The sequence below is a fragment of the Lissotriton helveticus genome, chromosome 5_1 (assembly GCF_964261635.1).
Source record: "Lissotriton helveticus chromosome 5_1, aLisHel1.1, whole genome shotgun sequence".
Classification (NCBI taxonomy): Eukaryota; Metazoa; Chordata; class Amphibia; order Caudata; family Salamandridae; genus Lissotriton; species Lissotriton helveticus.
The window spans coordinates 1,376,265,413-1,376,280,065 of NC_136065.1; the positions used below are offsets into that span (position 1 = coordinate 1,376,265,413).

Here is a 14,653-nt window from a genome sequence, read left to right on the forward strand (position 1 = left end):
AAGAGGGAAAGAGCAGAGCCTTAGACCAGAGGCAAGGAGAGAAGGAGGGGGCTGCCCATGCTGCCACGCCGAGGGAGGTCACATGGGCGCCAACGTACCTTTATGCCAACCTGATATTCCCGTACCTTCTTTCTTGCAAGGACCTGTATGTGGCTAGACACCTGGGTTCCGCCAATCAATGACAAAACACAAACAAAATGAAGAGATTATGCCATCGGGGGTCGCAGCACAGGAACATATTAATCCTTCAGGGCTGCAGACCTCATATACAGGAGCACAAACTACTGATGAGCAATAGAAACCGCCCACCCCCGCACCACTGGATTCTCTTCCCATGAACTACTTTAGAGCTTCATACATTCAATAGTACTCCCCCAAACTGCTAGAAATTGGAATGAGTACTCCCATTCATAAAATCCAATCTTAATCCCACCATTCTTTACAACCTTAGACCTCTTTCCAACCCGCCTTGCCTAGAGAAAGCATTAGAGTTGTGTTTTTCAAATCAAATGATCTCATAACCAAGCATCTGCTTGCAAACATAAATCCAGTTTCTACACTAGTTGTAGCATCAGAACTACAGCTTTAAAAAATATGTGATCACTACATTCTCCTGAATTTCCCTGTGGCTTTTGACACATTTGTTCACTGTAGGCTAATCTTAACTGTAGAATGCTGCATGGGTTGCTGTGGGCAATTTCTCAGCAAGACCTCCTCTTATCGAACCAACTGATAGCAATTGGTTAAGAACGCAAATCACATCTCTGGTAGGGCGGCCTTGTCTTGCGGTATTTCTTAGAGTTTGATCTTATCACTCACTTTAGTTAATCTGCATCTTGAGCTGATGCATTAATTGCTCACTGGGATGGGAGTGTGAATTCCCCAACAGGCAGAGGACACCCAACTCTGCCTAAAAACATGATCCGGCAATACTAGTCTAACCCTCAGCACTACCTTTATTAAAGGTCCAACCATGGTTGCTACACAACGTCTTCGGCCCATGTTATTGACCAGGCACACTGTAGCACCCTTTACTAGGTGAGCCAGGAGCAAAAGGAAATGAGCCCTCTTACAGATAATGTGCTGCCCCAGGGCAGCTGTGAACTTGTGCAGCACATTAGAGAAAGATCGATCAATCTGATTGAAGCAGCCGGTCCATCTTTCGCAGTGTAGGCAGCACTCGGCAGAGGTCCCTGTGCAGGCGGATGCAGTGAATAACTGAACCCGCCTGCAAGAGGATGTTTGGGTGGTTTGTTGGGGTGGGGCGATGGTAGTCCTTTGCCCTTCCCTACCCCTCCAAAGGAGTGCCTTGACTGTGCTCTGCCTCTTTTTTCTGGCGCACAGTCATGGAAGCTCCAGGTCTCTTTTGCTCAACGCAGTCACAGAAGCAAAGTGTTTTCCTCATGTGCGTGAGAACGGGCCTTTAGGATAGTACTGGTAATATATGTGCGCCAGCACCAACTGTTTTACAGAAGGGGCCACACAAGCGTCGGCGGCCCCTTTTGTAATACCAAAGTGCACCAGACAGCGGCCACACACACCTGTTGCGTCCCAGGGCCTTACCATAAATTGAACTATGAAGCTCATTCCTAGGTAAAGAGTACTTCCTTGTTGTTCTCAAACATAAAACAAAACTCAACTCAACCCTTTGCTTCTTGACCTGCTCATGGTCAAAAGATTTTTCCCATCCCTCTGTACATCTCTAAAATTGCTGGAATTTAAACCCGTCTTGACTTTTAATCATATCGAATAAACAGAACGGCTAAATCTGCTAACTTGTACCTTCAAGTCCTAGCAACCTGATAGCAGACCTGCCAACCTGTAAATACATTTCACCGTGTGAGGAGGGGCAGGCCATTGGAAGGGGAAGTGCCTCATGCCGATAGCTACCCAAGAGACAATCTACCCCTCACCAAGCCCCCATCTCCTCCCCATTTCACAGAAAACCATGAAGGGTTGCTGAGCTGTCACTGATGTCCTGGTGGGTTCTCACACCCCTTAATGGACATCACAGCTTACAGCAAAAAAGACGAGCTGGAAATGTACTATATGCAGTGGTTTCCAGCTCGCCTTGCCCGCCACCATGCGATTCCTCAGGATGTGACCGTATGGAGGGAGACAAAATCATGTGGTACACAGTGACATCGTGTGAGTTGGCTTGTTTGTGATAGCGCACGCTTTATCACTTGTTGGAACTTTGGAGGTGCTATAGTAGCAAGTGACCTCCAATCCTCACTTGTCCACTCAAGCTGTTCTAGATTCCATAACCAAACTCTTATCTTCCACAAGAAAATGTTAGCAGCTTCCCCAATTCTAAGCAATTCCACCGACTACCCATGAAAATCAGGAAAATCAGTTTTTAGAAGCAATATTTTTTGTATCTTTTTTGTATCTTGAGGGACAAAGATTTGAAATCTCCCAAACAAAAAACCACACCTTCATGTGTAGCAACAGCAGATCTAAGAACTCAGCCCACTCTTTTTTCCTTAAAGGAGCAGTGAAAAACATTTTTTTCCCCCAGAAATAAGTGTAGCTTTTCTGCTGAATGTAATCTATCCTTCAAATCATGTCTACCTTAGTGTCTATCTTCCGTTTTTTTTTTATTTGGATCTAGTTCTTATCTGTCTCTCAAAGCTGCCCAAACTTATGGGGAAGTAGTGCTCCATCCAATCAGTAAATATATTTTTTATTTATTAAAAGTAATATTCACAGATAAATATTTCGTTTAATTTATACAATTAGATAAATAAAACAGTAGCATACACTTTTACACATTGAAAAGAAAGACTATAGAAATAATATGCAATTGACATCAAACATGTACAGAAACAAGTTGATACAAAAATATCAGACAATGAACCAGGCTGTCCTGTGTGAATATTGGTTTGAAATAAAAAAATCCTGAATAAATGATAAACTCGGCGAAAAGAAAAGTATGATTGATATCTTGAATTTCACAGGTAGAATCTAAGAACATTCCAGATGCCTTGAACCACCAGGACATGGACACCAACTATTTGTGTCTATTGGAGAAATTCCCAATTTAAAATGTATATAAAACCTTCTAGCTTCAGGATTTAAATGAACTTTTACAGAGAACTGGGATTCTCACAATTTGATAAAAGTACAATTTAGGCACAATTATTTGTTTTTTAGGCAATAGGCAAGATCTGTTTCAAAGCATTTACTTCTTGCTATCTTTTTTAGCCATAATTTCATGTTAGACATGTTGGATTGATTTATTATTCACCAATTTATGAATTCAAAGAAATAGAAGTAATCCGGGAAATAACTGCTTCTGATTAACACGGATGCTAACAAATACCTTTTAAGACTGGAGGTAGGAGCCTTGGATATGTGATAGAGGTAGTGAACCACATGGGAGAACACTTTGTGATTCTTCAAGGTCACATAGTGTTCCATCACAGACACTCAACCATCTTATTCAAATGTAGGACTTCCAATATCATGATCCTAACTCGTCAATGTTATTGATTTAATGTAGGGGTTGGGCTTCTGTAACGTATAAGGAGATAGCTGGAATTTCAGCAATATAAATTTTTAGTAGAGAAATCTAAATCTCTTGCCTAAAGAATTAAAGAATTGCAATAAAGCCAATCCTAAAGAACTGACTTAAGCATTCAGAACATTTGTGTTGTTGAAATATGATAAGAGTTTTAGAATTCGTAACTCTAGATAGAAGAAAAGCATAACTATTTAAAGGTGACTATTACTGATTAGCCACAGGCGAGTGGAGCAGCTAGTCCTTGGACACCCATTATCATGATTTTTTTCCCCATTAACCACCAAATTATGGGCATGTGAGGGGTCAGTCAATGTGGCAGAGGGAGCTGCAGATCTAATGAGGTATGCTCGATCAGTATTACATTGCCCGCATAGATAAATCCAGATAACTCCATCGGCCCTAATTTAGGAGGAAAGGGCAAAAAAACTTCACAAATCTGGGAAAAAGAAATATATAAAGCGAAAATACTAAAGAGGCAAGAACACATTCGTATTTCAGGCCATTCACAAAAGTAATTTTAGCATTAATTCATAACTACTCTTAATCTTCCCACTCATAACCTCGCAACCAAATGTGAGAAAGCAAATTTGATGTGGCGTTTACAATGCAATCTGGCATACTCAAATTATCTAGTTTTTGCCAGAGTTTTGGATTATCAACACGATCAAATGCACAACTAAAGTCGATATATGCAAGTTATAAATTGAAATCTCTGCCCTGCCCATACTTTTCAAACAAATGTTGAAAGCATAAGAAGTGCGCGATACTTTAGCAGGTGGTTTTACTTGCTCAATTGGTAGCAAATGTTTTTTGCTAACTCATGCCTATAATTGGTTAAAGATAACCCCGACAAACACTGTTTCAGTCACATCTAACACTGCAATCGGTAAGTAATTTAATGGGTTGGTCAGGTAGTCTCCCTTTTTCCATAGTAGTATGATATGACTGCTTTTCCATTAATAGCAAATTTGGTAAATGTTCCAATAGCCTAGCTCCCCAGAAATGTGGCACATTTAAGAGCTGCTACTGACACTCCACCCAGGTCTTGGGCCCAGGAGTTATGCATACTATTTATAATGTTGGCTATAAATTTTTGGTAAAAGTTAATTAAATGAAAATGCCAAAGGGAGTAATCTATAGAAATAGGCTTGTTGTGGACATCTTTGTCCAAGGTTCTTTATTTAACAAAAGCGTGTAAAAAATGCGAGTGGTTTGGACAAAGTACCACCACCTAGCTTCTATGCTCTCCTTCATCCATTTTAGTTCCTTCTTTGGAACAGTTCTTTTTAAAAATCCTCTTAAGTTTAAAATGGTCTTCCATCAGTGGGTATTTAGGAATGATAGTTATGGATAAGAAATTAATCCCTAATGTCATAAAATCTGGAAAAGTTGTGACATTCACTGACTTGGAAGTAACCAGTTTGGCGATAGTTCATGACAACAAATGTCGATTTTCTCGTTTAAATTATATAATTGGTTGGTAAGACCATTATACTTTTAAAGAGAAAAAGGGGTTTAAATGGGGAAGAATGGGCTAATTGCAGAGAAAGTTAGTAACAAATGATCATTAAAGTTAGTTGTCTTTAAATCGAATGAAGAAACAAATAAGAAACGAATAAGAAATGTATAAATGAAGATAAACCCATTATTCGCTGAAAAGCTGCCCATCGAGCTGTTCTCAAAGTGACCATTAATTAAAGTCAAATTTAGATCTAGCACTCATGTAAACAAATTAACAGCGGGTTGAGTACTTATTGGGTAGGTGAGGTGCATCCAATCCCCAAGCAGTACTGAGGTCAGAAAAATCAATGTGTGAATACAAGGAGGATGTTATCAGGGTGCTAAAATCAACTACTCCTAAAGATCAATTGGTGTTAGAATAGTCATATGACAAATACTACATTTCTTTCATCCAAAGGTCTAAATTAGGTAGAGTATCAGAAGTGGGAGGTAAGAATACATTACATATTAACAATTCGTAGGACTCATTAACTAGCACTTCATAAAAAGGCCAATTAAAATCAGCATGTAATAATATAGCAAGGCGCCTTCAATGTTACAGCCACAGATTAGAAAATGGCTTGAAATTAGACATGGTAAAATCAAGTGTTGACCAAGTTTCCTGAAGACAAACTATTTGAGAGTCCCGAAAACATAAAAATAATTGGCAAGCTTCAAAAAACGTTCTAGCCCAGCTACATTTAAACTAGTTGGGAGTCCTGTAATTCAGACATATGGCCTGGCTCTTTTGGGGTTGATTATCCCTCACAGTTGGGTTCAAAACACTAGGGAGCCATTACCTATTTATTGCATCCACAGTGTCTCTTCTAATAATTTTACAGAGTTTTTTATACCACAAACTTAACCCAATTGGGTATCAGAGCGCTTTACATAGCACCAGTTGCATTACATGAGGACACATTCAATTTTGTTAGGCACAGGGAGATTAAGTGATTTGCCCAGAATCACAGGAAGTTCAGCGTCATTGCGGAGACTCAAACCTAGTTCCTCAGACACAAGGTCGACCGCATTAGCCATTACGCCTACTACTCTACCCATATAATGTGTTTTAATAGTTCTGTAATGCTCCTGGTACCTTCTCAGCACGAGACAGCCAGGTTAGAAGCAGGTCCTTTAATATTCTTGTGAGGGGGATACAGGTAGACAAACTCTTGAGCACAAATCCTAGTGTTTGTGACGGTGCAGTTCTCTAGTTGGTGGTTTGCAACAAAGGAGATCCTGGAGCAACATCAATCTCTATTTTTGTAGACATGAATGAGGGACTTATAGGGCGCAACTTAGCCCAAGGGCATCAAGGCGCCATCCACCACAAGATGGAGGAATAAAAGGCATATAGGCTCACATCACCAAATCCAGGATCTATAGATAAGCCTCCAAGAACAGCCAGGTTTTTAATTGCTTATGGAAAAGCCCCGGCGAGGATTGACCAACCAGCTCTGGTGGGGGGGGGGAATTCCAGAGCTTGGGCGCCAGAGTGGAAAAGGCTCTGCCTCCCCATCTTGCCTTTGCAAATTGCGGAACCAAGAGAAGATTTTTAGAAGAGGAGCGGAGAACTCTACTGGGACTGTAGGGTTGAAGGAGAGACCTGATGCCTTCAGCTCCCGAAACCGTAAAAGGCCCCATGAGCAAGGCAGAGAAGTTTGAAGGAAATCCTGGACTGAACCGGAAGCCAGTGAAGATTTTTCCGGGCCAGTGATATTGAGGAGAGCAGAGGAAGATCCAAAACAATCCTGGCCGCGGCGTTTTGTACCATCTGAAGACGGTGAACCGAGATCTTATTCATACCCCCATTCAAGGCATTACAGTAGACCAGCCTCGAAGAGACCAGAGCCACTGTGGCTTGCTTCCGGGCGGCAGGAGAAAGATAGGAAGCAATCTTTTTGAGGATCCTGATGATACCACAGCAGGTGGAAACAGTCCTACTGACTTGGAGGTCAAAGGAAAGTGACGTATCAATCAGGACCCCCAGATTTCTGGCCGAGTGAGAGGGAACAGGGCAGTCCCCAAGGGAGGGCGGCCACCAGTCACTGGACTAGATGTCCTGGTTGCCCCCGAAAATCAGGACCACCGTTTTTTCTCCATTAAGTTTTTTAAAGTTTCGGATCATCCACTGCGAGACCGCTTCCATACAGGCCCTAAACTTAGAGGCAGAGGCAGCCACCGACTGGGTGAGTGAAACCATGATTTGGGTGTCGTCAGCGTATGACAACACCTCAAACCCAAAGGATCTCACAACCCTAGCAAGGGGGGGGTCACGTAGATGTTGAACAATAAGGGACTTAAAGAAGAACCCGGGGGGCCCCACATTGCACGGCCTTGGTAGGAGACAGGAACTCACCCAGCTTGACTCATTGTTCCCTTTGGTGAAGGAAGGAGGCCAAAAGGCTAAGGGCCGAGCCTCCAACCCCAATCTCCCCCAGCCTGGAAACCAAGACCGAGGGAGACAGGGTGTTGAAGGCTGCCGTGAGATCGAGAAGGACTAAAAGAGTGGTGTGTCCCCTGTCGACCCTAGAACGAATGTTGTTAATCACGACAGTGAGGGCGGATTCCGTGCTGTTAGTGCGCGAAAGCCATGTTGTGAACTATCCAGAAGGTTAAAGTCATCCATCAAGGTTGTAAGATGGTTGTTTAGATGGGCCTCCAGGATTTTAGCGGGGGCTGGCAGCAGGGAAACTGGGCGAAAGTTCTTCAGGACGCCAGGGTCCAGAGAAGCCTTCTTCAAAAGCGGTTTGACAACTGCCATTTTCCATGGAAGGGGAAAGATTCCCTCGGAGATTGCCCTGTTCATCATCTCAAGGAGAGGAGGGACAACCACCTCCCTGCAGGTCTTCAGTATTTTTAAAGGACAAGGGTCCAACGGAGACCCTGAAGTAGTATTGTCCAGGAGGCAGTAAATCCCATCTAAAGTAAGCAGAGGGAAATCAAGAAGAATAGGCGCGGGTTTCGCAACCAAAGGGACAATTTCATGCATGGAAGACAGGGGGGCGTTGACATCCAGCTCTACATTAAGGAGTTCGAGAGATTTATGGATATCGACGATTTTAGTATGGAAAAAGGTTGAAATGTCACAGAGCTCCTGGGATTCCACAATGGGGTCCATGATCTTAGGGACAGAGAGGGAGTCCATGATCTTAAAAATATCTCTAGGTGATTTTAAAGATGCCGTGAGATTGGCATAATAGGCCTTCTTTTCCTCCATTATCGCTAGTTTGTATGCTTTTAAGAGACCTTTATGTTGTGTCTTTCCGGAGGGCTCTGGATGGGCGTGCCAATATCTTTCCTGTTTTCTACAGCCCTGCCTCAACCGTCTAAGCCGATCTGAGAACCAAGGCATAGAGGGACTCTTTCGAGCGCAATAATGAGGCCTGGCAGGGGCCAAGATCTCAACAGCCCTGGAAATGGTACTGGACAGGTCCATTGCTACAAAATGTATGTCCTTCTTAGAATGAGTTCTAAATTCATTCAGAAATGGAGCCAGGGTTTCGTTACTGATCTGTTTAAAATTTCGTCTGAGTTCCCAATTCTTGGTGTCTAGAGCAGACGAAAGGGAGTGAGGGGTATTGAACTCGAAGGGCACTGCAAGATGATCTGACCAAGCCAGAGGGATCGGGATTCCTGTCTTTATTCTAATATCGTTGGTAAAGATGCCATCAAGCGTATGGCCGGCTAAATGAGTGGGACTACCCACAAGCTGGGACATGCCACATGCGGCTAAGGACTCTACCAGAGAGGAGGTGTCTTTAGAGCTGGCATTCTCTAGGTGAAAATTAAAATCGCCTAGAAAAGTAAAATTGGGCCTATCAAGGAAGGGTTCAAGAAGATTCATCAGGTCCTGCGTAAAAGAGGTTCTAGGACCCGGAGGTCTATAGCATAAAATGCCTGAGAAGGAGACAGTGGAGGTGGAATTAATAGAAAAATATAAGGCCTCAAAAGTATCAGAGGCAGTAGAAAGGAAATCAAAGCAAAATTCCTAAACCACCACCCCTTCGCCCAGTCCTATCCCCAAGGGAATGGCAGCAACCAGATCTGGGCCTGAGGAATAGAGGCCCACGTTTTAGTGATAAAAACCCACGAGGGTTTCCTAAGCGAAACAAAATCATTAAAAGCAATGTTATTTTTAGACAAGGATCTGGCATTGATGAGGAAACCTTTTTCTGTTACCAGAGTAGATTCCTTAGTTGCCTCAGTAGCCACCCGCCGCTTTCCAGGGGACAACTTTCTAGTATCCCCAAAGTAACTACTGCAACAAAGGTCAGAGGATATTTCATCAGGGGAGAGAGTATGCTGGCAGGATTTAGAGGGTGGTCTTAAAGAAAGTAAAGTATTAAAAGAGTACAGGAACTTCCCTACCGATAAGTTGAAGCGAGGAGCAGCCCGCCTAGCCCCTAGCGCGAACTCAGCGCGGACGGGCGCAGACAGGCTAAACTTTGGCGCGACTTCGGCGCGACTTCGGCGCGAGACCGCTGTACGCGTCCGCTGTACGCGGAGGGAGGCATCGAGCCTAAATAGGGTGTGGCCTGAGGGTGTAGCCCCGCGTGACCGTCAGTGTCCAATCAGGTCAGGGACACCAAATCTATGCCGGCGTCCTCCACAACAAACGGGAAGACCCGTGGTGGACCGGGACGCTGGCAGAAGGGAGCAGGTCAGGTAAGTAAGCGCGAGATGGTGCGCACAAAGACTATGTCAGACCCACATTAAGGGCTACAATGTTAAAGTTAGCAGAACAAATCAAATCGGCATAGTAATCATGCAGTATATACATTTTAAACAACGGTATTTAAAAACAGAGCTCCGTGATCATGCACTCGGTGCTCAAGCCAAAAGTGCACATTTTTTTTTTTTTTTTTACAGAGGAGTCATATGAGGAGAGTAACAGTACACTAAAACGTTTGAAGGATCAACGTTCGCATTACTCTACCGCACAAATTGCACCTTACGTATGTCTTTCATGTAATTAGATGCAATTCAAATACACATTATTCAACATTGTTTCACAATTTAAATTGGGAGGCTTGCTATGTTGGAGAAATAAATCAATAAATAATGTTTAGAACCTCTTAGACAGAGCTAATAAATAACCGGGTGGTGCAATTACTGTTTCAACATGCTTCATGGTAGAAAGTAAAGGGCCGAAGGGAAAAGAATTGGGATTTAGTACGAAGTCACATTTACCTTTATTAAGCATAATTTCCTCTAAAACATTTAACTCAACAGAAGTTGTGAGTGACATTAGGAAACATTATCCTTTTTGGGCCTTTTTGTTAGTTCTACATTTTTTTATTTTCTTACCTCTCATAATATAGCCTTATAGCCTGCCGTAGTGGGCTATACCGGCTATTAAACGCCTGCTCCAGCGTTTCGGCTCAGGCCTTTAACAAGGGAGCGGGACTTTAATAGCCGGTATTGCCCAGCTACGAAGGGCTATAAGGCTATTAGAACATTCTGCCACTAGAGGGCAGAATGTTCTAACAAATTAATACAAAGGCCTCTCAGAGCCCAAGGGCTCCGAGAGGCATTTGTTTAAACAACATTGGAATGTTGCTTTGCGGACTTTTAAGGGCCCGTAGAAGCAAGAAGCACTCCATTGTCTGCAATGGAGTGCTCCACATTCCAGTGTTCTAATAAACGGTAAAGCCAAGATTGTCTGACTATTTCATTGAATGGATAATACTTTCCTATATCTTCGTTTTATTGGTTATTGGGTTATTTAAGCAGGGTTGTTGCTCCCTTTGAAGAGGGAGAAAACCATCACCCTGCATACAACTTCAGTAACGCATTACATCCCCCTGCACAGGGATGTTTTTCTTCCTTGTCAAAGAAAAGCCAGTATGCCCGGTTACAGTCCTAGTCTGAGCTGGACACATCTACTTAAGGGTGTGCTATGGTGCAAACAGGGACAGTGTGCCAGATATGTAATTCCCATCAGGGCATTAGGCCACAACCCCCACCCCTGAAACCAAATCAATCATTCTGAAATATAAGCTTCCCCACTTCCTCGGGGCCCACCTCCCAAACACTAGAGTTCCCCATTGCAAGTGAGAATTGATTTTGGCCCTTTGGGTGTATGTACTTCAGACATATGGCCTGCCAGAGACTGAGGAAAGCCCACCACTCCCCCATCCTGCATATCCTGGATGGCAGAAAGGCTATCCGGATCTAGGATCCAGGTCCAAGATGGGCAATGCGTCACTCCAATCCATGGTGTCTAGAGGACTTTCTGCACTCCAGCCACAGGAATACTGGAGGTGAACACTCCAATCCGCTCCCCTAAATGGCAGAAATATTGCCTGCTGCCTAGAGGGTGGGGGTGTAAATCAGGGCTAGGATAGGCAATCCCTGCATCCCATTCAGTTTCTCACTTTTTTCCCTCGTGGGGGTTTCTGCCCTTTCAGGAGTGGGCAAAAAGGGGGTAAACATCCAGTCTGTTCACCCAGGAGGCTGATAAGCCCACAACACCTTTAGGACTCCAAAAAGATATAAATAAAATGTTCAAATCGGATTGGGGAGCGGTCCCGGTTCTAATTTTGGGTTTCCTGACACAATTTCATGGGCTCCAGGAAGTTTTTCTTGTCTACTCAGAGGGTAGATTGGGGCATTCATCGCTAATTTACGCTCCACTCGCCTTTACAGGGTGAGCAAAAATCTAGAAGCCCATCGGAATCCCAGGAACGGTGACTAGCATGGATTCCAGCACGTGTTCCTATCCAGAATGCCATGCCCACCTCAAAAAAATGGGTGAAAAACTGTATTTTTCCATAGTTATGTGTCTGAAATCTTGCACTCTTCCAACCAATGGCCAAAGTTTTACTACGCTGTATTCTCACACTTCACCTGATAAAAATGCTACCTCTGTGCCCACAGCACTTTTCCCCATTCCCCCGCCACAAAAATAAATTCAGCTACATTTTGGCTTTTATCTCAGTTTCTACCAGGGACACACACAAATACAGAGTGCCTTTAAAATCCCTAACATATGGGTAAAAAAGGACAACGTTGGCTTGGATGTCTTTTGTGCGAAAAACAGTAACCAAAGCGTAGAAGTGAACTGCTTCAAATATAAATAAAATTACCTCAGCACTTAGGGGGTTAAATCTCGACATCAATATACACCTCTGTCTACCAAAACACCAAATATAAGAAAGCACCTCAGCCAGTCACGTATATGGAAAAAAAAACTGGACTTCACTACCACCGTACTGAGGATACTAGATGTGAACGCTTTGTATTCAAGACTTTCTGTGAGATGCCCTAAAACCTATTTAATGTCCTGAGACCACGCTGGAACCTCAAAGGGAAGTGGACACGTTGCAGCACAAAGGGAACGGTTTATAAACTTCGCTAGGCTACTAAAGCAGCTCCTAACACAACACCACATACTCTGGTAAACCCCCAGGAAAGAAGGAACATATAAATTCATCACAGCTAATGCCAGCCTAGCTTTCTCAGTCTTGTGGTGCTGTGCCATACAAATTTACACCAGCAATCTTAGTATATCTCTCTCACAGACCCCTCCCTAAATTATTTACTAGAGTGACTAAATAAATTAGCACGGACTGTCCTAGAGGCCATTCGCTGAGATCTCTTTTAGGGACTTCACAAAGACGACCCTGATCTGCACGAGAAGAGCCAAAGGTTTTTTTCTGCTATCTATCTGTCAGATGGGAGTTGACCCCTGGTTTTCCTAGGCAACTCCCAGAGCCAGGTCCCTGATGGTAAAAACACATCGCAGTTGTCATCAGACGTTAACCATGCTAGACATGAGCCAATGGTCACTCCTGTTGGAAGCGCAGTGAGATGTCGCTTTTACCTGTTTTCTCGTCCGTGTTTTCCCGGTTCGTAATTTAATGTATCTGGCAATCAACTCATTCCGACCTAAAAAGAAAATCAGAGAAACAAGAAATCAGTGCAGGCGTTCAACCTCAAAGTTTTTGCCCACCAACCTTTAACGTCTTGATAAATCTATTTCGGAGCCATTCCCAGACTCTATCCTCTACTTCTATATTCCTACTTCCCGCTACTTCACCCTGCACTCCCCCTCCCGTGTCCGCATCCATCGCAGTGGCTTCACCTCAGTATGTTTGATTGAACAGGTGAATAGCTCCATGAGGAAGCGAAGATGCGCACTAATTTAACTTTTCAAATCAATGACTCAAAACCAGCTTGAAAAATATGTGGGTTGTGAAGTTAAAGCAAATACACAACTAATAAATCCCAAAGCTGATAAATTACACAGTATGCACAAACCAGAACAAATGGCAAACACACTTCTATCACAACGCTCACAGGGACGAAACAAATTCAGAATTGTTTTGTAATAAAAATGACCTTGTTTTAGCTTGCAGGAAGTCTGACACTTGGGACGGCCTCTTGCCCCTACATGTTTTGGCCTCAGCCACTACTGGGAAGGCTTTAACCAGGTTAAATATGGATATGTGTTGATTATATATAACTGGATATGTGGACATACAGTTTACACTTAATTGTCAACATTGGTTCTTGTGACAGTCTGCCACAAGGTGGCCAGTCTGGTTAACTTAGAGAGGACCACAACAACAGTTAATTATTAATTCAATATACATTAAAATGACTATTACCTGCTGCCTTAGCCATTCTTATACCTTTGGTGGCCTGAAATAGTCCGAATTATCACACTTGCAGGTGTGTGATGGTTAGCAGGTGGGTTGTTAGTATCATTGGGGGAATGTGTGGTGCAAGCTGGAAGTGGCCTCCTGGCACTTATTAATTTATTTATTTACAAATTAAACACTGTTTAAACCACAAGAGGAAAGAGTAGATTCCATAACGCTTGGCAACAATATCGAGGAAGTTTCTACGCAGGCAAAGAGTGTACAGATACAGAGGTCAGACACAGAGGGTAAAATGCAAGAATGTAATATTTTGTCAAGAGGAGATGGTCTACGTCGGAAGACGGGTTAATTCTTTGTGTGACTTAAGGCGCTTTAGTGCACAGTGGTGAAAAGATCCAGATGGGTGCCAAGGGTGTGTCCGGCATTATGGCAGCTCCGTCATTCATTTGATACCACATTCAGTAAAAGTGGACAGTGTCCAGCCCCCCTCGGCACTCCTTTAAACCACTAGCCAGCGGTGCTCACTTCTCATCTTTGCACCCTGTGCTATAGGTAATTAAACGAGGGTCTGCACCTCACAGTGGGTGGCCAGAGCCCTAGATCCATGCTCAAGTTTATTTATTTTTGTGTGATTAATTAAAATCTTACAAAAAAATAGCTACGGTATCAAAGTTAAAAATTTATAAAACAGTCAATCATTTAGGTTTATATCCAAAAACATGATTATATAAAATACATATTAACACAATCTAATATTAAATCAAATAAGAACCTCCAACTTTTTCCCTAAAGCACATAAAAATTTCACAAATCCAGAATTCATTAGTAAGTCTTCAGAATTTAAACATGCTATCAGGGCTTGCCTACATGACCTTACTCCACGGTTATTGAACAGCCTCTTAAGTGTAAGTTTTCTTTCACATTCCAAATCCGGGAAAGACACAATAAATGTATAATGTTTTCTTGACCGGATTTACAAAGCCTGCATAATTTGTAATTTTCTGTTCTCTTCCATGGT

The 14,653-nt window shown here is 42.9% G+C and overlaps 1 protein-coding gene across 2 annotated transcripts in view; it reads right to left on the bottom strand.

Moving 5' to 3' along the window:
• The window catches only part of TEAD3 (TEA domain transcription factor 3), a 375,738-nt gene that overhangs the window by 82,713 nt on the left and 278,372 nt on the right, over positions 1 to 14,653 (bottom strand). The window contains exons 3-4 of one of the 2 annotated variants that reach the window (XM_078644324.1): positions 12,855 to 12,919; positions 99 to 161 (exon numbers count right to left, since the gene is read on the bottom strand). In XM_078644324.1, coding sequence (XP_078500450.1) covers positions 99 to 161; positions 12,855 to 12,919 — 128 coding nt within the window. The remainder of the gene's footprint in view (positions 1 to 98; positions 162 to 12,854; positions 12,920 to 14,653) is intronic. The other variant, XM_078644325.1, reaches the window with a different exon arrangement.